The sequence below is a fragment of the Corvus cornix genome, chromosome 3 (assembly GCF_000738735.6).
Source record: "Corvus cornix cornix isolate S_Up_H32 chromosome 3, ASM73873v5, whole genome shotgun sequence".
NCBI lineage: Eukaryota > Metazoa > Chordata > Aves > Passeriformes > Corvidae > Corvus > Corvus cornix.
In genome coordinates this window covers 19,331,870-19,359,221 of record NC_047056.1, presented here as the reverse complement: position 1 = coordinate 19,359,221, position 27,352 = coordinate 19,331,870, and the positions used below count along the sequence as shown (strand labels likewise).

The 27,352-nt window shown below is 38.4% G+C and overlaps 1 protein-coding gene across 1 annotated transcript; it reads left to right on the top strand.

The window, feature by feature from the left end:
• Window positions 1-26,747, top strand: LYPLAL1 (lysophospholipase like 1). The gene is made up of 5 exons (XM_039569673.1): window positions 1-120; window positions 4,336-4,435; window positions 15,369-15,538; window positions 25,765-25,880; window positions 26,489-26,747. The coding sequence occupies exons 1-5, from the start codon at window positions 36-38 to the stop codon at window positions 26,726-26,728; spliced, it is 711 nt and encodes a 236-aa protein (XP_039425607.1). The 5' UTR covers window positions 1-35; the 3' UTR covers window positions 26,729-26,747.
• Window positions 26,748-27,352: the final 605 nt, after the last annotated feature.

The window sequence follows — 27,352 nt, the reverse complement described above, 5'->3', positions numbered from 1 at the left end:
GGAGGAGGAGGAGGAGGAAGAAGAGAGTGCTGGGTATGGCGGCGCCCACAGCGCTGCAGCGGAGCGTGGTGTCCCCCGCGGGCAGGCACACCGCCTCCCTCATCTTCCTGCACGGCTCAGGTGCCTGCTTTCCCTCCCTTTTCTCCCCGCTGCCCGTGGGGACGGGGCGCTCCGGGGAGCGGGCAGGGTCGGCCCGCCGGTGCTGCGGGAGAGGGCGGCGGGGCGGGGTGGCCGCGGCAGCCGCCAGGCCTGGGGAAGGCTTTGAGGTGACCCGCGGCCGTGCCCTCCTCAGGCCGGGAAGGAGGAGCTGGCGGTGGGCGGCAGAGCCGTGTGCGGGTGCCCGGAGAAGGTCCCGCAGGGGCGGCGCCGGCTCACAGCAGCCCGGCTTCCGTGAGAACACCGCGTTGCGGGAGATCACAGAACATGCTCAGTTGGAAGGGACACATCAGGATCATCACAGTCCGACTCCTGGCCCTGCACAGGACACCCCGGCAGTCACACCGTGTGCCTAAGAGCATTGTCCAAACATTCTTGAACTTTTGTCAGGCTTGGTGCTGTGACCACTGCCCTGGGGAGCCTGTTCAGTGCCCAACCACCCTCTGGGTGAACAACCTTCTCCTAATACCCGACTTTACACTTCATACCGTTTCCCCGAGTCCTGTTACGCCCTAAATTGCCCTTCTCAGAGGGTAGCCACATGCAAAGGATGATTTTCACAATTAAAGTGGCTCTTGCTGTTTTAGGATTGGCATGAGAGTACTGTCACCTTTTAAAAGCCAGTGTGGCTTGACAGACCTCTGACTGTTAAAAAGAGCCCTGTCCCTGTCTGGGCTGGCTTCATGGCCACTCTCTGCAGGGGAGACTTACCTACATCAGTGACTGGAAGGGAGCGTGTGTTTTGTTGGTTTTTTTCCTTAAACGTTATTTCTAACGAGCTAAATAACAACACTAAAGTCCACATGACAATAAAAAGAAAAGAAAAACCCCAGTAATCTTAGGTCTTTATTAGATCAAGGCCTTGCAAATCAATACTATTGAGCTGCCCATGTGCATATGGCAATATGCTCAACACTTTCCCTGTGTTTTGCTTACTTTTGCTTTTAGCTGATGATTCTGTTGAGTTTAACAAAGATGTGTCCTTAATAGTTTCATTTTTATCATCTAGTTTAATTTTGCTTTTTAAAAATTCTGTGAGTAAAATAATGAAAATGAAAGAGTTTATGTGTTCAGCTCTCTTGATAATGCTAATTTTTTAATGCTTGAGGAAATAATATTCTCTAATGTTGGAGGAGTAAGGGAGGATTATGGTTAGAGGTTGATTCCGCATGTGGTTAAAGTACTCTACAATTTTTCTTTTTTTTTTATATGATTTTGTTCATAATGTTTGTAATGGGGTGGTTTTATTTGGTTTCTAAGAGTTCCACAGAATCGAATTTAAAACAGAAGTAGCCACAGTGCTGTTGCTGTGGGCTGGCCTGTAAACCTGAGTTGTAAACCTTTGTACAGCACTTGTGATGGAAAGTGGCAGTCAAATGGCATGAATCCATTTTGTTCGTAATGCTTGCTCTAGACAAACTATAATGAGTGCAGAATGTAAGTGCAAAATGGTATAGAAAAATATTAGAAAAATCCTGATGTACTCTACATCAGATTGAGGTAGAGGTGCCATTTGGTAGCTTGGCAAGGAAGATGGGCATAGCAAGTATGTAATAGCTTTTTAGGCTGAGGATTACAACTTTGCATGTTGTAACAAGCACAGAATCATAGGCTGGAAAAGACCTTTTAGAACATCGAGTCCAACCATTAACCAAACGCTGCCAAGTCCACCACTAAACCATGTCCTTAAGTGCCACATCTACACATCTTTTAAATACCTCCAGGGATGGTGACTCAGTGACTTTCCTGGGCAGCCTGTTCCAGTGCTTGAAAGCCTTTTCGGTGAATAAAGTTTTCCTAATATCCAATCTGCATGTTACATGTTGTTAAATTTAAACTTTGCACAGAAAGAAAACTTGGAAATTCAAGCTATATTTGAAAGGAAAGAAATTCATATTTTACTTGAGGAGGGAGAAAAGGATAATATAGCTGCCATCAGTCTTTTGCAGTTTGTAAACTGACTCAAAGCAGAGTCACCCATCATTTGCTTGCTTTTGTAGTGTTCAGAAGAACATACAATGCTAAAATTTCAGAAGAGCCTGAAAGACTTAATATTTCAGGAGGTTTGTTGGTTTTTGTTTGATGTCACAGTCTCCTCTCTTTCTCCCTCTCCTTCAAGTTCTGTTCTTAGGAAGTCAAACTACATTATCTGAGCATACAAGCACTTGCATGTTTGAGTAGCATTTGGACCATGACAGTTCTTGACACATGGAAGGGCATAGTTAAATTTTCTCTTACTGAGTTTTCTGTGACCTTTTCATGGACAAGTTGTGTTCAATGACGGTAAATGTTTCTGCAGACCTTTGTGAAGTTTAAGAGGTGGATATAAATAGTAGAATAATGATTTGTCCTGCATCATTAAGGAGTTTGTAAAGACCTAAGTCCCAATTCTATAATCATTCATATAGCTGGTTGACTTACCTGAGGGTTCATTCTGTGCATGTATTTGCAAGGCCTAAGCCTTGGCTTTTTAACTGAAAAAAAAGGACTCTATAAGGAGAAAAATGTTAGTTTGAGCCCCTCTAAGATACATTGTTTATAAGTGAGGTGACAACAGCCTTGAGGAAACCCTTGGTAAGTCAAGAGTGTCTGTGAAGAATCAGAGGTGTGTTTGGGCTTCTGACCATGCTGCTTGCATCAGCAAAGTGCTTGTGGGAGTGTGTTCTGAAGCATCCAGTTAAGGAGGTAACTTTGATTTTACTGTTTAACTTAGCACAGGGTAAGGTTTGTGTCAGTTTTGCAACCCTGTTTTTTATTTGTCACGTGGAGTGTTCAGGTCAGAGAACAGTTAGTTCTAGTTATGCTAGTTGTGCTTAACAGGGAAAAAATTGCAGGATTTGAATCCTTCTTGCCTTCTGTTTTAAATTTGAAGATACATTAATGTGTGTATAAATAAAAGCCACTAAATTTTGCTAGAGTCCTAAAGTAAGAGCAGCTTCTCTCCATTGGGGAATTACAATAATTTTAACAATGAATTGGTATATTCATGTGACAGTGTTCAGATGAGTCCATGTAATGTGGCAGTAAGCCTGGCTAAGGACAGTGATATTTTTTTCTTTTGGTTTGGCCATTTTATTGAAAAAAATGGGGTGAGTTCTGAAGTCAAACAAAACAACTTGAACTGAATAGAGAATAGAGAATATTAGCAATTTGAATTGATAATATGTGGGAACCTCAACTTCAAGCAAGACTAAAGTCCTATGGCATGAGTGGCAGTAGTGAAATTCCAGTTTGCTGAGCCCCCACTAAATTTTTTAGGTTGAACATCCTTCCTACTGTAAACTATATTCCTTGATGGACTGGATTCCTCAAGATTGAAGTATTGTATGATACTGAGGACTTGTGTGTGCCTGCTCTTCAGAGGGGTGGCAGTGAAGTTATGGCTGAAGATACCAGTGGTGCAAACACAAGCTGGAGAAACTGGTGTATATATGTGTATCTGTGTAAAAGGAGCATGTGCTATCTGCAGAAGAGTTCATCCTGTTCATAGCACTTCAGTCTGCAGGGGTTTTGGCTGTAGGCTGAGTTGGTAAAACTAGAAGAAAACCAGATTGGGAGTGGATCTCAACTAGTTTCCAAGCAGAACTGTGTGACTAAGGTTTCTTTAAGAGTCTGCTAGATATTTAGACTGAACCTATCTCTTTACAAATTGTGTTTTTCCCTTAAAGCCTATGTGCAATATTAGCATAATTAAATGTGAAGATCTTTTTTACTGGGTTCTGAAGTGGGTTAACATAAAATTCTCTAGTAAAAGTAATTATCTTTTCTAAGGGGAGCAACAGTTATTTTATCTCACCTTTCAAGATGTTTATCGAGATTTTTTGTTTATCAGTTATCAGCAAATAAGGTAAACGGCAAGTAAGAGATAAAGCCTTGTGTCTGCTTGGGAGATACTTAAGTCATTGAATGTAGTGAAGTATTGATTAAGCTTATGTTGTGAGACCTCTTAAGCAGTCTTTTTCTAGGAAGTTTTGAGTCCATTGGAAAGGGGACTGAAGTTGTTCTAGAAAGTTCTTTTTTAGCATTTTAGTGTATTAACTTAATAATTTAAGTCAATCTGAAGTATATTTGACATAATATATCATTTATAATAATGATATAATTATATATTATATTATTACATAATTTTCTTGCTAAATGCACAGAATAATTCTTTTTGTACTCTTCTGTGTGACACAGGTGATACTGGCCAAGGAGCAAGAGCATGGATAAAACAAATTTTGAATCAAGACATGGCATTCCAACATATAAAAGTAATTTACCCAACGGCTCCTGCCAGGTATCATTTAATAGATTGTAACTGTAGGGTTAAATTCCTGTGTTCCAAAACTGTAAAATAGGCTGTGAATATTGGTACAGACTGTTGTAACAATTTCTTCTTCTCTCTCATGTACATGCTTTTTGACAAAACTGAAGCTCAACCATGCATTGTTGTCCAGGAGCTGTGTTTTTGAGTGGTTAAGACTCTAAATGGTTCACAGAAGTCATAGCCTCTAGTTGAAATTTGGGTATTGTCCTCATAGTAGCTATCCATCTCCTTCATATAAATAGAAGATGACACTGCAATGTGTGTTGTAGGGCATTATAGAGCCATGATCCAGATCACAGTCCTACCTGGAATAACTCCCATATATTAACCATTAAAATATTGTGTTGTATTTAATGCCAGGTTTCAGTCCTGAAGGCGGTCAGTCTTTTTGGCAAGTAGGATGTCAAAGATCCTCAGCTCCTGGAAAAAGGGCTGGGAATTCAAAAATGCACATTACTTCTTGTTTGAATCCTGGCCCAACTATTTCAAAGAGAATTGAGTTCAACATTTGCTGTAAGCTGAAGTCTTGTTATTAAATGATGCTGTGTTCAGTAGTAGATGGAAATACAGACAAAAAATTTTTCCTGTAGGATTTTGAAAGTTTGTGAAGTCAAATCTAGAGGCTAAAAGTTGGACACCTACCCCCATAGTAATGTATCCAAAGATAATATTTAATATATAATATATAATTATATATATTATGTATGTAACATATATTAAATACTAATTTTCAGAGGTGTTTAATTTTTCTTAATACCATTTTTTTTTAAGGTGTCTGTGGCTCTAAGTTAGGAAAATGTTTCCTTGAAATGTAAGCGGGTTGAGTTTCTTTCTGAATTTGTGCATAAGTGTGGATGAATGCTGAACGGAAAAGGAAATTGTGACACAGACTTTTGAGGTACAGAGGTTTCAAAGTCAGAAAAAAAATTCTTGGAAGGTATAAACAAGTATAATAGCAGATTTTGTCTAGCACTCACTAATACATGAAAAAAACCCCAACCTTTTCCTTGACCATGTATTTTTTATGGTCTACTTAGGCAGGAAAAGCAACTGAGAGATTGCAGTGTGAATGTACTCACTGTGTTACAGAAAAATCAAGCCCGTGAGTGGAAGCCTTTGAAGCTGTGTGTTCTGGGTTAGCAGGGAGTGAATACCATTTTCTGTAAATAATGTGCTCATTGCTTCACTGATGACAGGCTGAAGTGATGCTAGAGTTACCAGTGGCACATCACACATGCTGATGAGCTCCACTGCTTCCCTACCAACACACCAGATACTGGGGAAATGCAGGAGGAGTTGCTCCCCTGGGAAATGTTTTTTTTCCCTATGCTATATGCAGCCAGAGCGCCTCAGACCACATCTGCTGGGCCAGTGCTTCACTTTTCCACCCCACTGCACTTCTGAGGTCCAGTCCTTTTCTCACTTGTTCTGGTTTCTTTGGGTAACTACAGATGTAAACTATGTATGAATAATTAATGAGCAAGGTCTCCTGACTCAAATGAAGGAATTTGTTTTTATCTTAAGACTTCGCATTTCAGTACTTTGGTAAACAGATGGGAAGAAAGATACTGTTGTAATTAAAAGATGTGAATAAACAGTTTATTTCTCTCTCTTTTTTTTCTTTTTTAAGTTGAGATTACTCTTGTTCTTTTCTAGAGCAGGTAGGGCCATGCATGAGTTGATTCAGAAGTGGCTTTTAGCAAAACAGAAAAGTTATGTATTCAAAGAATGTAAAACACTGTTTGGTTTTGACTGGAGAAGTACTCTTGTGTACAGCCTTCTGTTGCTGATAAACAGCCCTAGCTGACACAGTAAAATAAAACAGATGCTCCTAAGTACAGCAGTGTTTGCCACTGTTTGCAGCAATGCTGAAGTGGTGATGATACGTGTCATTTGTGAAACCACAATTACAAAGCATTTACAGACCTATTTCATATTGTTTTGGTATTCAAGAACAATCCACACTATGCTTTTTTGAAATGGTTTTGTAACAGTTGCCTTCCTTTCTTTCACAGAAAACAAAAGCAAGGCCTAGAACTTCCAAACTTGAATGGCAGACATTAAAGTAATTAAACTTGAGTATATATGTTGGTTTTATGTATGTGTGTATATATATATATACACACGTGTGTATATATATATATATATATATATATGCGCGTATATCTTTTGATAAGAATTCAAAATGTTTCTGGCACCAGGGGAGGAATTCAGCATCCTTGCTCATGAGACCTATAGCTGGGTGGTTATGGGCACGCAGATCTGCTGGAAAGATTCTGAAACCAGGTTCTTTGCTCACATAGAGGCTGAGTAATGTGCTGGCTGAAAGTCAGGCTGCTGAGAGAGAGCCTCTGTGGGTCTCTAACCTGCCACTGCACTGTCAGTGCAAAACTTGACTGCAGGTTCTTGTGCTGATGATGAAATCAAAGAAAAGCTTGAAGCTTGGCAACACCCTCCTAGGGTTGGCTAATGTGCTCTTCTGGCAAAATCCTGTTAATGTGGATGTACTTCATACTCTAAGCTCCTGTCTTTTCCAGGAGAACTTTGCACATGCACATTGAATGTTCTCTGTCAAAGTAGTTATGCCAGTAAAAGCAGGTTTGATGATCTAACTGCAAAGCTGGGGGCTTTGGCAGGATAAACTGCAGGTCAGGAATACCTCCTCATATTTTTGATGGATGTTATTCTGCTGATAGATCCATAGAGATGGTCTTATACATTCTTCACCTCTGTTGAACCGAATTTTTAAAAGCAGTGGAATTCACATTTTTCAACACAACATTGTTTTTGGGGGTTTTTTTGGTAGAGGATGGGTTTGGGTTATATTTATGTTTTGTTTAGCTCTTATCCCAGGTGCTGAAACACGCACATTTTTAATTTGCACAGCATCAGAGGTTCAGACATGTTTTGATTCAAGAGTCAATGTATTTGAAAATTATTTTGGAAAACCAGTCCAGCATATAATTGGGAAGAACTCAGAAATATGTTCTTTGTCTACACTAGCATTGATTTCCGCAAACCCTAGAGACAATTATGGGTAAAAGCAAAGGAATGTTACTGAACTACATTTTATGAAACTGTTTTTTACTCTTCTCTATAGGTCTCTAGAAAAAAATCAAACTTCTTTTTTTAAAAAAATATTTTCTTTAATAATTTTTATAATATTCAGGGTTTGTACAGAGAGTGATCACCTGATGTACCCTGGACAGGCAGTATTTGCAATATTTTGTCTCACTTATCCCCCATTACATTGGAAAGTGCAGTGAGTCTCATATTTGGTTGTTTCCTGACCAAAAATAACATAATATAGATAGTGAAATTTACAGTTAAAAAAGAAAAACTTGCAAAAATACTAAGTAAAATGCATGTGGTAAAAAGCATGCTTAGATAAAAATGGAAAAAATACGTGGATTTGAAGGCTCGGTGTGATGTAGTGAGAGTAGTGACACCTGAATTTGGAATATGTTTGGAAATTAAATGCATGTACCTGGGGTATGCAAATTTTGCTTTACAAATTAAAAGTTTTACACATTGCTTGGAGGTTTTGTTTTTTTCCCGGTAATGTAGCCTACTGGGAGACTTAAAAATGAGTCAAGAACTTGTTTTAATTGTATCCAGCATTCTTTCAAAATTAGTGCTTCTGCACATAGATTAAACTTGTTAAACACAAGAGAATTCTATTTTCTCTCAATTGTAATGCTAATATATATCTTTAAAAAAAACAAGCTCAAACTGGAGCCCTAGTAGCTGATGCAATCCCTAAAGCCACGTCTACACTAATAGTTTTAAAGGAAAGTGTTTCCTTTTTCCCTTTTTATTTGGGTCAGGATGGCTACAACTTTAAATACTGTTTCAGCTGCTACAACTGTGACTTAAACATTAGGTTTCTATTGAGTTTCTAAATCAGAACTGAATACCACCCAATTTAACCTTTTTTTTTTTTAATATAAAGTGATAGTTTAAATTGGCATTGCAGGAGCTAACGTGGTAAATTTAAAACCATTTAGGCTCTGCTTGTTTTAATACATATACCTTGCCTTCTATAATTCCCTGAAAAAATCTGGGCCAAAGATTCCTTGCGTTGTCTTGCATTCCATTCTGACAGTCCTTCTCTTTCGCAAGTCAGAAAATCAACTGTAAATACTACTTTGGCTATTTTGTGGATCTTTTTGACATTCACTCAACAAACTTTTCTGTGGTACTTAAGTCTCTGTGCAGAACTTGTTGTCTGGTTGGAGTTTTTTTCCCAATTTATTCTAATTTCCATTATCTTTATGTGGCTGGTAAGGACTAAAAGGCCCAGTACTCCATCTTTTCACCTAAATTCACATCTTTGCTCAGCTCGTGGGTGGAAATGAGCTTCATCTTACCATAGTCCCCATCTGGCTCTATCACAAAACCACCAGACAGTTTGGCACCACTCAGCTCCACTGGCAGCCTCTGCCTGTGAGAGGCCTCGGATTGGAAAAGCAGCAGGGGTACTGCAGCTCGGACTTGAGATGGATTGGAGGGGAGCGTGCACACTGCCTATCGTACTGTTTTTGGCTCAAGCAAATGTTATTAATCCTTGACTTTTGTAAGCCCTAACCTCATTCATAAATTTAACACAAAGGAGTCTTTTTTAAAGGTGGGAGCTTGAGGGAGAAATGGAAAAGGTTTGGGTTGGTGTCATGGGGTGGTTCTTTCATCTCCTTTAAGTAGAAATTCAACATGTTCTGCATAATAATGCTTGAAGCATGCTTGGATAAACTCTGTATTTTCCTTTTTGGAATTAGGTGAGGAAAACTTTACGGATATGCATATATCTAATACATCAGATGCTAAATAGCACGTGGAATGCAGTAAACACTTGTCAGAGATAACTGTAGTCACGCTTGGGGAAAACAAATTAAAATATCATGGAAATGATCTTGGATTTCTAATCCCTTTTACTACATTGTGCTCCTAAGCATCCTGCCTCTTGTTTTTCTTCTCTCAACCCTTTTCCAGTACAGAAGAGTTGGAGAAGTGGTTTTTATATCACCCTTCCAGGAAGCTGTTGTGGATTTCTAAGTTATGTGCCATTCTGTACTCTTGCTTTCCAGCCTTTTCAAGGGTTTCTGTTCTTAGCTAGTATCATTCATCCATCCTAAGTGTTTGCCACCAGCTTGTGAAAGATGCCACTTTGAATCCCAGAGTGCCTTTCAGACCCCATAATGGAGAACTGATGCAGATTGGACCCTGGTTTGCCTCTTGCTACTTCCTTTCAGTGAATGTATAAAGCAGCCACTATTAGTTGGTTGCTGAGGAGCTGGCAATGTGTATTAAAGGTCTTTTATGGTCTTTTCAACCATAAAATTATTGCTGTTCTCTGATTAGTACCAATCCCCGCAATTTACTCTACCGTCTCCAAAAAAACCCCCCCCAAACAACAAAACCAACCCAGCAAACCAACAGAAGCAAAGAAACAGAAACAAACTTAATTTCTCCCACTGAGTTTTATGCCAGATTCTATTGCAGCTCCCTTTGTCTTGAATGAATAAGATTTGTCTCAAGTAACAAAAGCTGTCAGCATAGTATTTCTTCAGGTAACCATTCTGTACCGGCTCAGTCAGCTCTCATTTCAGACAATGTGCATCCAGAACAGCTCTATCAAAAGCATTTGCATGTGTTTGAGTGAACAGGGCATAGCCTTTTCTGGAGAACAGCCAAAATTGCTCCTTACGGAGATGACTCTTGCCTTCCTTTTACAATTTTTTTTTTTTTTTTTAAGTGTAGTTCTAAGTTAAAGCTGTTTGAACTTTGGACACATCACATGCTCTGTTACCATACCACAAAGCTTCATTGTTAAGATATGTTCACCCTCAGTTTTAACATAAGATGTACCTTGGACTAGAGTTTCCAATTTATACTACGTATTTGACTAGCTGGATTCTCTGCTTTCCTCCCCATTTCTTTTAAAATTTGCTTTCTGCCTCAAGAGACAGGGGGAATTAAAAAGCAGAATTTTGACCTAAATTTTCTATTAAAATGTAGTACTGAAATTCAGCAGTGACTTTATGATATGAGAGAATTTGGGATTAGGGAGTCACTTGCTTTCATTCAAAAAACCAGCCATTAGCTTTAAGAGAGTCAAGACTTGCTTCTAGAACCACTCAATATTTTGGATTGGAAGGGACCTTTGAAGACCATCTAGTTTAAGCCCCTCAACAATGAGCAGGATCTTCAACTAGATCGTGTTGCTTGGAATCCCATCCAGCCTGACCTTAAATGTTTCCAGGTATGCGGCATCTACCACCTCTGTGCAACCTTGTGCTGCTGTTTCAGCACCCTTGTTGTAAAATATGCCTTCCTTATATCTTGTCTAAATGTACCCATTTTAAGTTGAAACATTCCTCTTTGTCCTGTTGCAACAGATCCCACTAAAATGTTTGTTCCCATCTTTCTTATAGGCCCCTTTAAGTACTGGAAGGCTGCAGTAAGGTCTCCCTGAAGCCTTGTCTCCTCCAGGCTGAACAAACCCAACTCTCTCAGCCTTTCTTTGTGGGAGAGGTGTTCTGATCATTTTTGTCGCCCTCCTGTGGACCTGCTCCAACAGGTCCATGTCTTTCCTGTTCTGAGGATTCCAGAACTGGATATAGTTCTCCAGGTGGAGTCTCATCAGAGCAATGTAGACCTACTGTGGTAGTGTGCCCTGTAGATTTTCTCAGAGGGGTGCACAGTCTTCCAAAAGACAGCAGTACAGTTTGAGAGTCCCTGTCTCCTAACTGAGAGGAGATGGGCTTGAGAAGCAAGAAAAATTGAGGATTTCTGTAAATTTTGATCTTCCTTTGTCTTTATTTCAATCTTGAAGCCCAGCTTCACTATAAATTTCCAGTTCTGTCTGACATTTCGGGAAGTTCTGTCTGGAAGCCTGGAGCCAGCACCAGTGGTCTGGGTTTATGTAATGCAGGGTGATCGTAGTGCTGAGCAGTGATACAATTGTGCATCAGGAGAAAGAGCTGGGGGAAGAATATTTGCCATTTATCAATGTGCTGTCTTCTACTCTTATTTAATGCAGCTATAACTGCTGGCTTGTCCTCTAACTTAAAATGTTGGATAGGGACAGTGATTTATTGGGTAATGAACAAAACCACCTGTAGTTTTATGTGAATCACTATGCTAATATCATCATTTTGGAGATGGGATTTGCCATAGTTTGAGATCAGAATTTGAACCTTGTGTAGCATCATTTGGTTGCTCTCCACTTCTGTTACGATAATTTCAGACTAGCTGGCACAATTCTAAACATGATTAAGAAGGTCTAGAGGATATATTCATGCTTCAGAAAGGTGGAAATAGATGGTGTTGCTGCTACCTACTTTCATCATGTTTTCTTCATTACTACAGAACTCAGGTTAGCAGAAGCTAATCTATCTTGAGTTTTTAAAATCTGGAATGAGGTGTATTGCTTTGAAACTTCACAGTGAAATCAACGGTGAAAATTACTTCTTTTTGAGATTAAAATGATGATAACTACTTACAAAGATATTACAGGACATATTTTCGTTTTAAGACAGTGGAAGTATTGTGTAGGATCTTGAGACTGCACTCTAATGCAAGAAGTATGTTGATCTACAATGACACCTTTACAAATAGGAGCTATAAAGTAATCAGAAAACATCATTTAGAGTGATTTGGGGATGTTGGGAAGCATTTTAAAGATTCTAATCCTCCTAATGCCTGCAGTTTCTTAAATGATGTTTGATATTAGCCAAGTCTCCTTTGCTGTCTCTTCTGACTTTTAAATTTTAAGAGAGAAATTCATACAAATTGAACTTACTTTCAACTGTCTCTTAAAAATACATAGAAGTTTGGAAGCTGAATATACCCAGAGAGAGGGTTCTTGATTCTTGTTTTCTTATATGGATTTGAATCTTTTATGTGCTCCAGAACAAGCGAAACATAAGCACTCACACCCTTTAAAACCCAGTAAGAAAAAATGCCCACACATCTTGAGGGACTATATATTTTCATTCCCAGTTTCAACAGCACACAGTATTAGAGACACAGAGCTTTATTTCTAGTATCGTTTTTAAAAGAGAAGAAGGAAAGTGAGGCACAGGTGGACTAATGGCATGAATTTTGATTAAACCTAACAAAACAAAAAACCCCCAAATTTAAAGCTGATTATTTGGTCTGACTTCGTCCTTAACTAACCATGTTGATCTTGTTGGATGGAGTTTCCACTCTGCTCTATATTTTTTTTTTGCTTTTGCATATTTCAGTCCAGCTTCTCATGTCAGTTTAACATAGGGATTTTTTTTGTGTGTGTGGTTTAATTGTATGAAAAAATTTGGTGCTGTATTCTTGGAGCTGCACAGATGGTTCCATGCCAAACATATTTGTTTACCGTGGTAATGTCTGAGTTGTAGTGTGCCAGCTAATAAAGGGATTATTTAAGGAAAAAGGTGAATGACTAAAACAGATGTGCCAGTTGGGTGAACCATTAAAAGAATCTTACTTCTCAGCTTTATGTAAAGGTTATTTTTAATGCATTTCTGAGAAATCAAGAGTGTTTGCAAGGATGTTTTTGAGGCAGCTGAAAGCCACTTGTCTGTTTGCCTGGGGGTCTTTGCCTGTGGGCTTAAAAGACATTGGTCTTTCATCTGTCTTACTGAAGAATTTGCAAAGACAGCAAGTAGAAATCCTGAGTGTCAACATCTGATCAAGTATTATAATCTCATGATGAATTTTGACCTGTTCATAAATGGTATGATCTTGTCATTTAGTTGTGGGGAAACCTGTTTTAATATTTATGTAATATAACAGTAAATTGCTGTAATGCAATATATGTATGTATCTTTGTTCCATATAAATCCTGGGTCAACCTGCTATAATAATACTGTAGTGGGTTCAACCAAACTATGCTAAACCATGACAAATACTAAAACCTTTCACATCTTTTCTTACACAAGTATTAGGTACTCTGACTTTACTAGAAAATAAAGCACTCTGTCTGCTACGCATTTTAACCAGGATTGAGGTAAAAGTGTTTGAGAGAAGCTAAAATCATGGATTAAATGCTGTTTGCCCAGGCATTTAGTCCATTGTACATCACATTGTCCAAGTGACTTCCAGAAACTCCACTGATTCTGCTCTTGATAGGTTTGACTGGAATATCTCTTCTTAGAAATTGACTTCTGTGAATTAGATATTTGTAATCTTATTTCTTACTAGGTGTTGATAAATTCATTTGGGAAGAATCCTGGAGATAGGATTCTAAAGAGAAGACAATAAAAAAGGCAAATGCATTTTAATAATGTTTTTAAAACGTAGCTTTATGTTGCTGGGTATACAAGATATTTCCACTGAATTTCCTTCAATTTAGGAGTTAACTGTTTATAGACAAGTAAAGGCTACCTTGAAAAGAAAGTAGGTCTATTTTTAAAATTCTGGTGCTTAAGTCTACCGTTTGTATTAAGGAAATAATTTGTAATTTGGAAATAACAAGTTAGTTTTGAATTAAGGAAATGAGGGGTTACCTAAGGCACTTGACCACATACTGTATGGCACTTTCAATCACAGTACATTTGAGGTACCCTGAAGCTTTGATGAAAAAGATGAACCTGTAGTGTGTCTGTTTGTACCTATCTGTTGCTGTTTGTTGCCTCTTTCTGTATATTTTCCTTACCTTTAAATCATGGACTTTTTTTTCGTGTTCATGACAACAGGCAGAAAAAAACCTTTGTTCTCTCATTTTTTACTTTTATGACTGAACAGTGCAAATAGTATAATCTTGAACACTTGTCCCAGTGGCAGTACTGGTTTAGAAATAGCTGTTTACATATGTGAAGCCTTGTTAATAAAGGCAGAACTTGTTCCTTCATTAAGAATAACTGAATTAGTGGCTTTCTCATTTTAGGTTAGTTGTGGTTTTGTTTAATCCTAGTATTGAAAAAATTTCAGAGACAGCACAGAAGTCAACTTTAGCATTTTCAGTGTGTTCTCATCCAGAAATGTATCAAAAGCTGTCCTTTTGTGGATGATGATTGTAATCTGATCTAAGCTTAAGTAAAAATGAAGAATTTCCTCTGGTTGAACAAAGCAAGTAAGGGTTTCAAGGGGCTTTGTTTGAGATGATTGATCTCATAGCAGTATGTTTTGTAATATATTGTAGAGCCATTGCAAGGCAATTAGATCACCTTTCTTGGGATTTTCAGGCCGCTATTAATCATCTTTATTTAAAAACAAAGAAAAAGCTTCTTTGAATTGAAGGTTTCTTGATTATCTAAGGTTTGGGCAGCCTGTTGAAGCACTTAAAATAATATTCTGACAATGTGGTGTTATGGTGGGTAGTATCATGTCTCTTGTTTGTGCACCAGTCCAGTAAGCACATGGCATTTCTTTCAGTTATTTTTATGAGATACTTGCCCCATTAAGATGAGGATTGCTGTATTTATTTGACAAAAAGAGAAATTGCCAGGCTTTTTTAATACCTAGAGGTTCATAATACCCATCCCCTGTCAATTTTGTCAAGAATTAGACAATTGAATTCCATAAAGTTAGCCCCTGCAAAGCTGTCTGGTTTAGAAGTTACTTCAGTTTGTCATATTCCAGTGTGGATTTCAACCCTAGCTTTGTTTAGGATTAAGAACCTCTTGACAGGCTTAAGATTTAAAATGTTTAGCTGACCTAACCAACATTAACATTGAACTGGCTGAAAATTGCATTTTACGTAGCTTCCAAATGTTGGCTTCATTCTTGAAGGACCATGACTTGAGTGCAAGGAAATGCAATGTGACCGGATGTCAAACGAGTTAGACCTCAAAGAGGTCTCTTTTGCTGGAGATATACTGAATTTTTTTTTATTTATTACATATGCTTGAGGCTTTTGGTCTTATGCTTGGTTAATCATTTGTTTTCTTTCCTTCCACCACTCCAGGCCATATACACCTATGAAAGGAGCCTTTTCCAATGTGTGGTTTGACAGGTATAAGATCTGTAATGACGTTCCTGAACACATTGAAAGCATCGATTCCATGTGCTTGGGCCTTACAGAGCTGATCAACGATGAGGTTAAGAACGGCATTGCCAAGAATAGGATACTCATAGGTAAGAGATTTATTTATAATGTGTTTATTCTAATGTTTTTTTAATGGTTAAGAGATCATCTCCTTTGAATTTACTCCATCCTGAAGGCTCATGAGCATGGCTTGAAACTGCTGAACAGCCTTTTCAATAGCCAGTCCTCAACAATATTAAATTCTTATTTAAACCCATATCAGGTGGGGAATGTGGCTAACTGTAAGCAGTATCCTCAAAATGTAAAACTGTTTTTATTGTCAACAGTCATTTGTAATCATTATTTAAAATAGAGTGGTCAGTGATTTACTTTGAGAGGTACATAATTTTACTATTGCCTTTAAGCCCTTTTCAAGGATGGAAAAGTACACTTTCCAAAAATGACGTGCATTTTGGAGAATGGAGAGGTAGCATATAAATAATCATGAACTTTTCCTTACTGCTCTAATCATTTTGGGTTAAATTAATTCATGCAGGAAAAATGTGCATGTTACATAGCACTAAAGGTTAACACTTGATAACAAATGAAGTATTAGCTGTAATAGTTTATATGAGTCTATCTTTATTTCTCTTTCCACAAATTTCCAGTAACTTTCACAGTACTTCGGTGAAATAGATAGCAGGATATTGAGGCGCAGGAGTTGAGGATGATGAAATCGCCTATGGCAGGGAGGGAGTGAGAATTCACAAGTCTTTGGCTCCCTGTCCCATCTCTAGACCACAGACTATTCCAGGTTGGGGGAAAAACTCTTAAGGTGGGATCTTATAAATTTATGTCCACCTGAGTCACGCCGTCAAAATCTTGCATAGTTGAGCCACTACCATTCAGCCTGGTGTGTTTTCTTGGTCCAGCCCCATGTTGCTCTGTGAAGGCCTGTGCTTGCTTTTCCTTCCTGGCTCATTGCCCTGGCTGCAGAGTGCATTGTTTTGGATGGCTGTCAACAGAGTCTTTTTGATCTGTCTTTCCTGTGTTATACCTGCTGACTTGGAAGCAGCTGGAGAAGTGCAGGTGCTTTGCTGTTGAGCAGGCTGGGAGATGTTCTGTGTGCAGATCCAGTGTGCTACTAGGCTTTTTTCCTTTCCTCTGAAGCCTTCAAAATTAAAAATAGTCAGACTGCAAAGTATGAACGTTGTTTTCCAAGTCATAAGCAGAGTAAGGAAGTTGGCATGCACTGAGTGTTTCATCCTGTAGATTCTTTGGAAGTCCCCGTCTCAGTGTGTTTGCATTCCTCACATATAAATCAGAAATAACTGTACTTGTTTTTTCACTCTTGAGAGCTCTGTTTCCCCACCTGACAGAGACTATAATCATACATCCTCATGGTTCAGCCCAATGTTTATGCAAAAAGCAAAATAAGGCAGCCCTGAGTTACTTCGTCCAAAGTACAGAAGGGGACTCATGTGGATGCATAAGAAACTTGGTAGTGGAAAATTGTGTCACTTGTGGCTGTACAAAATGAAGTGTTCTTCCACAAGAACTTTGTGCCTTTCTGCGCTGGTTTTGGTCATTAACCAGTACGTGATGCAGTGAAGAGTGAAGCTTAGAGATCGTGTAAGGTCTCTATGCATAACGGTGACATTAATTGTCTTAGGAATTTGTGCAAATAGTTGCCCATCTTCTGCCATTGTTTCTTACAGGAGATTAGGACTTCTCTGTAAACGTACTCTGCAGCTTTATAGTATTCAGCCTGGAGAAGAGAAGGCTCTGGGGAGATCTTACAGCACCTTCCAATACCTAGGGGCCTACAAGAAAGCTGGGGAGGGACTTTTTACAAAGCTGTGTAATTATAGGACAAGGGGGAACTTTTAGACTGAAAGAGCATAGCTTTAGATTAGATATTAGAAAGAAATTCTTTACTTTGAGGGTGCTGAGACACTGGAACAGATTGCCCAGAGAAGTTGGGGATGTCCATCCCTGGAAGTGTTCAAGGCCAGATTGGACAGGGCCCTGAGGAACCTGGTCTAGTGGAAGGACTTCCTGCCAATGGCAGGGGTTGGAACCAAATAATCTTTAGAGTTTCTTCTGACTCAAGCCATTCTGTGTTTTTTTGATCAAAAGAAAATGTGAGGCCAAGTCAGTATGTCTGCATCAAACTGTAATGTCCTCTGGAAAAGGAGAAATGTGTGGCCTGAAATTTTTCTGAGTTTAGGAGATTGGTGTACAGGAGATAATGGAAGGTATGGTTACTTGCTTAGAATGTCAGATAACTAAGTCCTGTCAGATCTTTTTAGATTTCTCTTTGAAAAAGTCAGGAATATCCATCTGGTACAGGAAGATGGGCCTTAAGGTAACAGGTGGGAAGTAGTCAGTGGATTTGTGACTGCTGGTACCATGGAGTTGGAGGAGGCAGCCTTTGTGAGGTAAAGGGAAAAATAAGACATTTATAGCAGGAGAAACCATGGTGAAATTTTGCTATGAATTCATAGTGCATGTTGAGTCATGTTGGAGATCCATAATGGGAATACTGGTACATATCTTATTATGGAAAATAGAGACAAAATAATTGAGAGAAGCAAATGGAGAACTTGGGAGTCTGTGAAGAACAGTGGGGGCCTTTTCGGGAAGGTCACAGAAACCAAAGAGCAGAGCAGTTGCATGAAGGTACTTACAGGGAATGAAATGCTCCTTAAAGGGTTAAGGAGAACTGAGTTGAGTGACCATTTTGTAGTAAGTGGGAGTTTTAATGACTGGAAAGAAAACAAAATGACTATGAACAGCATAACAAGATTGAAGGTTATGGTTTTATATGGGATAGAGGAGTAGAAATTACAGGCTGAGAGTGAGTGTCAGATATTGCTGGATGAGGGCGAGTGAGGTGTTAGGCAAGCAGGAAGGTGGGCAGCTGCTGACAGCTCAGAGCTGTGGGATAAGAAGGCAAGATCTGAGGGAGCACTGTGCAAAGGTGAGCGAGTGGGAAGAGATGGGAAGCAGCAGTGGGCTCTCAAACATGGAAAATGAGAAGCCCAACACCTGGTGTTCTGGGGGATGATTCCCCTTCTTGAACCATTCAGTCTTTCCACGAGGCTCAGGATGGTGGGGCAGTAAGAGCATTTTCTCTGAAAGAAATGATAGCCTGCATTGTTTGCTTCAATAGCTCCGAAATCCACAAGTGGCTGCTGGTAAAGCAGGGCTAAAGCCAAGGATGGAGTCCAGGTTGTATGGTGCCACTCCTCTCTTCTTTATCAAGAAAAATTCTGGTGCAGCCTTGCTTTTAACAGCTGCTCTATGAATCTACTGCTAAAGAATTAAATTGCTTAGTTTACTGGATGTAAATGAAGTCGTATTTTTAAAGCTTCCATATTAATTTTGTGACATGGCTCATCTACCCCTTCCTATCTTCCTGACAGTTTCATGAGTTGCTTTCCTTTTAACACAAGTCTTTTGAAGGAAGTAGGCTTCTGATTAAGCTTTATTTCCCCTGACCTTGGAGGAGGAAGGAAGGGAGACTAACAGCAGTACATAATTATTCAAAAAAATAATTATATCATCCCCAGAATTTGATAATGGTACTTAGTTTTTTACCAGATATTCTTGTTGAGTTACTCTTACTGGTCTTCCTGGCTAAAGCACTCCTTGCAAATAGTGCTGTAAGTAGGTTTTATTGACTTTGGAGATAAAATAATGTTATAAATTTAGTCAAATTTTGACACTTGGAGCTTTGATAGTATCCTTTCTTAAAAAACAGGATGTATTTCTTCTTTATAAATGCCTGAATTCATTGCTAAATTGGCCAAACAAGCCACAGTTTAAAATGTGGGACAGTAATTTCTTTTTCTATTTAAAGCTAAATTGGTTTTTCAGGTGGTGGTGGTTTTGGTTTTTGTTTTCTTGTGTTGGTTGTTCTGTTGTTTTGAGTTTTTTTAACTGCTTCCACATTGATACTGCGTTGTAAAAAAACTCCACTTAGGTGAAAATTGTTAAAGATTTCAACAATCTTATTCGAGAATATGTCAGAAGCTCTTGAAAGAAATGGCTCTCTCGTTTTCTGAGCATTTTGATAGAGCTCGCTGTAGTCAACGGCACGTCAGTGAAAGGCAGTCTTTTTGTTCTTTTTTTGTTCTTAATTTAGCACCAATTTTCTACTTTCACAGGTCACTTTTTGTGTAGCTCAGAAGTGCTGATCCAAGCGTGTTGGTCTCTGCCACCTGTAGTCACTTGTGTACGCGGCCAGTGAAAATAAACTTTCCATAACAGTCCTGTAGGTTTGACTAAATGCCAAAAAACACATGCATGATTCCCGACCTCTTGTACTGTAACAATAACACGAGACACACAACCAGTTTTTGTTTTTTGCTAGACTTCTTACATAGCTACTGAACCATGGTGGAAGCAACATGAAAGCTCCATGCTTCTTGTAAATATTAGCATTTCCTTCTCTCTCAGTGTGTGTGAGAAAGGTATGGGAGTGGGGGGGAAAATATCTTGGCTTTGACATCCCAGAGAGAGGATTCTGTAAATATGTGAAGATAAAAACATCCAACAATGAATCGTTAAAGTGTTGAGCAAACTATTTCACCTACAATCTTGGCATTTATGTTTTTGGCTTCTAAGCCTTTCATTGTCACTCATCCTATCTTGTATCTTTTGTCTTTATTAGGATGACATTGTCTTCCATTCAGAGGTACTTACTGCCTTGTTCTCATGGAGTAAATTTGTAGATTTGTTTTGCTGTTTTTCACTGCAATTCAAATGAGATTTCTCTTTCTGTACCTCCCACTACGTGGCTTTGTGGTTTATCCAAATTGTGCCTGAGATGCTGGGCTCAAAGCAGTACTGTTAGTCCATCTTCCCCATACTACCTGCAACATTGCATTAATTTTCAGTGCATCAATGTAAATTTGCATTGCATTTATACTTCGGGGTAAATGTTTGTTCCTCTTGGTTTTTGGGGTTCTTTTTGTATCTGAACTGACCATGTGTTTTCCTTTTGGATCTCTGCTACTCAAGCTTACACATCAGGAAGTAAAAAGAGACATTAACGAATTAATCATTCTATTTCCTTCATAACTCTTTCAGTAGGAGGTACGACGCTAAGTTTAATTAGGAGTGGGATCCATTACTTGTTACTGTGTTTCCCAGCATTTGATGGTGTCAATGTATCTAAAGACTCTGAGAAGTGGCACATTCTCAGTATGGTGAATGACAGGTTTAGCAAATGGTAGTGAAGATTAGGAATAAGTAAGACTCGCAGTAGTAAACTCAAAAATAAGTCAATCATGATATTATCATCACATACAAGGTAATGACTTTGGTAAGAAAATAATTATAAAGTGAATCGAGTTCTGATCTTTTCAGCCTTGCTACGAATTCTGTTGAAAACATGTCCTTACTCATCTTTAATAAATGCCTGAATTCAGTGCAAAACTAAATGGATGGATGGGCTTTTAGAATGCTTGAGAGTTGTGCAGACATGCCACAGGGTACAAATTAACCTGTACTTTCTTCACAGTTGTGCCAAAAGAATCATAGAAGAGTGAGACTTAACAACATTTGCTATTCCATTGTCATGTGTCAGTGCAGGTTCAGCTCTATTTAAGCAAATCCTTATCATTGCTTTTCTGACTTCTTCTAAAAGACCTCTGCTAACAGTAGGTTCACAGCTCTGCAGAACAACCTGTTTTTGTGCTTCACTATTTGCTTTAGAGAGCTATTTTCTACTTTGCTTTCTGTGATTCAGTTTAGAATCACAAATACCGTGAGCATAAAGGATAGGTTGTTCTCTTCCTTTTTCCCATGTTGTGCAGTTATGCTAACTGTAAAAATGACAGGTGAGTGTTGCAGCGGGGCAGTGCTGTCATCCTCTCTAGAAGCAACCAAGAAAACACACTGGGTACCTGAAGTAAGCAATAGATTGGCAGAGTAACACCTTAATAAAAATTGATTTGAGACTTTTCATGGATTTTATTTTCCTTCCAGAGCTAAAAATTACGACTCCTTTGGTACACATGTTGGGTTCCCCTCTATTACCCATAATAGTTGAAAATAAAAGTGTAACTGGTTCTGGTTTTACTGTGAGTTGATATGTTAGAAACAATTGTACACTTGTTTTTACAAGAAAGTGGTAAAACTCGTACCACTTAAATGTGCATTTCCAAATGTGTTTTGACTGGTAGGAAGGTTGGGGAGCAAATTGATTCATGTTCTCAACAAGAGCAAGTGGCTGAGCCACTCAAGGGAAGTTGCCTTTGTTCTTGTAAAGACTCTCAAGTTTGTTGCTCTTATAAAGACTAAGTAACAAACAGAATAACGAGGCTGTCAAAGGTGGAAACCATTCATTGCTGGTGTGCAAGGTTTTTGTTTGGTGAAGTTTCATGAAGAGATTAAAAGGAGAAAATCACAGCTGTGAGGAAATTCACTTGAGACAAAGTACATGTTTGAGCACTTAACACAGAAGCAGTGTTCAGGGAGTTCTGTGGAGAAGGGAATTTGCTGTTCCACTGGCATTTGTACTCTTTGCTGATATTCATTTGTGACCACTGTTAAATGTATATAATACTTCCATTCATTGATGAAAAGGGAAGGTCAAAACAGAAAGTCTGCTTCTTTGTAGATGATGTGTAGAACAAGGTTGTGCTGTTACCATTAATAGAAGGTAAATCACAAAGTCCCCAGAGAAACGGGAAAGTAAACTGAAATGTAGCTTTGGGGAGAAATTCCTGATAACAAACTGATTAAAGCAACTCTAAGTTGAAATACTAAAAAAGGAGAAACTGCGAATGAAAAACGCTGTGAGAGTGGAACGAAAAGGAGGCAAGAGTGTGTAATGTATTGTGATAACAACAGAACAGGCCAAGACAATTTCTAACTGTGCTGGTGTAGCCTTATACAATGGAAGAGTGTTTGTCTTGTGCTGTGCTGGCACAGGCACTGTGTGCTGTAGGATTCATTTCTTGCCACTTGGTTACCAAAGCTGTACTGACAAATTTGAAGAAATACAGGAAAGTTGAAGAACAACTACTACAGAGAGACTAGTGAAGAAATACTGCTTAAAATAAACACCCCAAACTACACCCAAGTCCAAATCCTAATCTCATCAAAGTCTGGGATTTAGCTTCTCCTGTTCCTTTTTTTCTTCAAAATTTGTGCACTAGGTATGATTCATAAATATTTTTGGTCCCCATGGCTGTGATTTCTTGTGTGGCAAACAGCTTTGAGCACATGTTAAAATTTTACCAAAAAGAGTGAAAAAGTGATGTTTGTTGCTTCCTATTTCCATAATCATTATAGCAAATGGACCAAGGCATTTTACAGTCATATCTGTATGACTCAGAATGCACTTGGCAATGTCAAACCTGTGTTTGTTAGAGAGCTGTTTTTTCTGTAAAGAAGATTGGGCACCTAAAGAACTTTCTGAATTCAGGAATAGCTCAATGCAGCCACTAAAGTGAAGCATGGGGGAGAAGGCAGTTTTTAGCATCCTCTTAGGTATACAGGACAGGAGAGACAAAAATAAAGAAACCCTTGTGCTGGAGAATAGTCTTTTCTGAGATGCAAACGCAGGCATTGTTGGATGAAATACAAAGAAACAAAGCTGAAGTTTGACAGTAGGCAAATACTTGGTTTCCTGAACCCCATATAATGTTCAAGTGTCATCATGGACCAGGTTATCATTTCAGACAAATACAAATGTGAAGCAAATTAATACAAAGCAAGCTCTTTAGCAAAAGTGAGCTGGAGGTTTGTTTAAAAGGCTCCTAAGGCCATTTGCAAGCTCTGAAAGGAATTCTTTATCACTGAAAAATGGCAACTGTGATGAGGGTTTCTGTTTTATTCAATCAGGAATAAATTCCTTATGAGAAATTCAGTTTCTGTTCACACACTGTGTTACATCATCCTGTGGCTGAGATTACCTTAACATAGTTACAGATTATGTTCCAGAAAAGAATGTTTTCGCTTTAGTAAAGTATTGCATGGGAGTTTCCTTCTGATTCAAATTCTTTAATTTGGAAGTGTGATGACTGTGTGATTTCAGCAGATCTTTCTGAACTACCAAAGTGAGTTGCAAGCAGCTTTCTTCTTATTGCAGAGGGGCATTACCTAAAAATCAGCACTACACTGAAGCAGATTTGAGGTCATAAATGCATTCTTGAGTGAGTTTTCTCTGCAACTGAAAGTATTTTACATAATTGTGTCTGTTTTGTGTGTGCTCCCCTTTTAGCCTGCACATAAACCTCCTTTGTGAGTCAGGGAAGTTAACACAAAGAGTTAGGTACTTTCCTGAACTGGCATACTGAGCATTGTAGAGCTAACCCTGTTTAACTGTCTTGAAGCATTAATCACAGTTCTCATTAAAATATGTATGAGGGGAAAACTGCAAGTGAACATACTTCTTTATTTAAAACTTACTGGCAAACTCTGAACTTCTGTGCAGTCTTTGTGTGTCTTGGAATTAGATTGGTCTCAAGCAGGGAAGTAGATGGGTGAAGAGATTGCAATGTTCTGCCCATCTAGGGATTAGATGTTGCTGTGTCATTTTGATTTTGTCTAACACTCCTGACACAATCTGCTTAGCAATGCTGTACAGTTTATGTATTCTTCGTGCTGAGATCATCTGTATACATGTACTTTTGTGTTTTGTTTACATTCTGTCATTTCATACCTTTGTTTTATGTAATATCTGTACCTGCCTCTTATTTTTCCTTCATCCAAAATTTGAATTCTTGTAGAATTTCTTGACTGAGAATGTCTTTTATGTGTTAAGTCAAACATACACTTTTATTGAAATGCTTCTTGTAATTGAAAAGAATAGTCTGCAGCTATAAATGCTTATTCAAATTGTTGTTTTTGAAGCATTTGCCACACAGCATTTACTTGAAAATTGTTGTGGTATCAGGTGATAAACTTCATGTATTCCCATGCAAATCAAATTCCAAGAGCTAGGCCTTTGTATTGCATTTTCTTGTAGTAGTATGAGCCACATAAAAGAGCCATTACCTAATATTCTTCTAAACAGAAGGTGACTGCACTGTCAAAGACTGCTGGTGAGTAATTGCAGACAGTGTGCCAGATTGTGACTAACTGGGTACAAAATTTTAAGATTAAATCATTTACAAACTAGTAATGACTTTTCAATGCAGCTTTTCTTCCTGTAATCTGAAATACTTAAAATGGACTTCATTTTATATGTTGTCAAAGCATTGTCTGTATTTATTTGTAAGCAAATGCAAAATGGTCTCTTAGAGTAGAAGTGCTTCTTCTGGGGTTTGGGATGACAGCATTCTTCAGAGTGATCAAAAGGAAATGAAATAAATGATCAGATTCCACATAAGAAAATAAAGGAAACATCACTCCAGTCATTATCTGGATACAGTCAATATAATGGCCTGTGTACTGTGTCCCTGTGAAGTAATGTGGTAGTCTGGATTTCTTTCCTAATGAATAAGTATTTGTCATGTAAAAATCATCCCTGAGGAATTATCTTATGTAAGGAATTAGTGCAGTTGAAGAGACATATGGATCACAGAAGGCCATTAATTCAGAGATCCTGTTAGAGCTCAGGGGGAGTACATTGCATTTGTTCCCTGTTTATAAAATATCCCAAGGTGTTACATCAAAAATATCCTCAATCCTAGTTTAAGTGTGAACGCTCATTGATTATGTACAATAGAGATCTTTCTATCTCATGATCTAGTGTGAGTGCTGCTAGCCTAGGGGAGAAATAACTTGAATACCAAAAGCAGTGAGAATTACCTGTTCATAAGTTTTACTTCCTTAATGTCAGAGTATGTATGGCCACAGTATTCAGCTGCCTGGTAGGGACCATACACAAATGGCCTCTCAAGTAATGGCATTTTGGCTGTTCCTTTTTCGCCTCTCTCAGTAATGAATCTTCAGCACTACTTCAGCTTTCCAGTTGTCTTAATTGCATCATGCTTTGAATTAAACCTCAAGCTCTGCCGCACGAGGTTCAGGTTGGACATCAGAAGGAATTTCTTCATAGAAAGGTTGTTAAACATTGGAATGGATTTCCCAGGGAGGTGCTGGAGTCACTGTCCCTGGAGGTGTGCAAGAAACAACTGAACGTGGTGCCATGGTCTACTTGACAAGGTGGTATTGGGTCATAGGTTGGGCTTGATGGTCTTAGAGGTCTTCTCCAACCTAAACGATTCAGTGATTCTAAGATCATTGTAACCTTTAAGATACATTTTTTACTGTATTATGTATACAAGAAACAACTCTGAAGATGATAAATTGAACACTGGTTTACAAAGACTTACAGAAAAATCCAATCTTTGTTTCTTTTGTTGCACCCTAGGAGGCTTTTCGATGGGAGGTGGAATGGCAATGCATTTGGCATATAGGTTTCATCAGGATTTGGCAGGAGTCTTTGCCTTATCTAGTTTTCTCAATAAAGACTCTGCTGTTTACCAGGTGAGTGTGTAGTAGGTGTTATAGAAAACCTGCTTAGCTACATGGAAAATGTGGTGATTAAAATCCAATATACATGTTTATTCATCTGAGGTAGTTGATTCATATTCTAAACTTATGCCATTTCCTGGAAATAAATAAACAGAATATTAGGGAAGTGAGGCTTTAAAGCTGTCTTTAAATGATGTTTTGTTGAGCTTTTTTGCACAGACAGTACAATTATTAAAGGGTACAAGAAGATTAACAAATGAAATGCTTTGCTAGTTTTCTGTAGTTGTTAAAGAGTCTGTGTAAGCATAACTATTCTTCGAAAATTTGTGATGCATTATAATACTCATGAGCTCCATTTGCTGTCAAGAATTTTTTCTGTTTCTCTTACTTGGAGACAGGTATAGACCTTAAGGTAAACCTTATCATTTGTCAAGAGTTACCATATTGGAATTTGAAGGGCATTTTTTTCCAGTATTTCCTTGTTTACTTCCATATAGTACAATATGACCCCTAAAATGTAGATTAGTAAGTGCAATGCTATATAAGTTGTCACCATGTAATTGTAAATATTCTTTTAAAATTTTTGGCAGTATGTCTGACAGTGTCTCCTTTCCATCTAGGCTTTGAAAAGAAATGATAGTGCTCTTCCAGAATTATTTCAGTGCCATGGAACTGCTGATGAACTAGTTCTCTACTCATGGGGTGAAGAGACCAACAAGATGTTAAAGTCCCTGGGAGTATCAGCATCACTTCATACTTTTCCAAACCTCAATCATGAGCTGAACAGAACTGAAATAGAGGAACTAAAATCCTGGATTGTAAAGAAATTGCCTGTTGAAGCACCAAAGGCAAATGAATAAATGAAGATTCGGCCTCATACTGTCTGATTTTTGTAGTTTTAAAATCATGTGTGACATATATATGTGGGTGTCCCATATCCCTTATGTAAGCACAGCTTCAAGTAAACACTTTTATATTCCATAAAGTTCACCTAAGTGGTGAAAAGATGGTGCTGACCACTAAACCTCGCCTTATTGTATGGGTTTCTTTTTCTGTTTTCTTGTCCAGTTTTTCAGCACACATCAGTCTACAAAAAATAATGACTGATAATATTAAAACCATTCCAAAATTATCAAAGCAATATTCAGGAAGCATTGTTCTGAATGTCCCAGATTTTTTTTTTTTGGAGAGTGGGGGTGGGCAGGGAGGTGTTCTGAGATAGAAAAATAGACAGCAGCGTGGTTGTTTCTAATGGCATTACAGCAACAAAAAGGCCAGTTATTAAAATAATGCAGTATTACTTGTGGAAATGCATGCATCTATTCAAGTTTGGTGAGAAAAACTGTATTGGCTTCAGTTGGATTCTCAGCATGTGGGAATGAACCTGCCTAAAATCAGAGTTGTATGTCACCTCAAAAAATATCAGGTTTGTGTTATATTTTAAAAAGTCCTGAGTAGCTGTGTCTAGCTATACCACAGGCCCT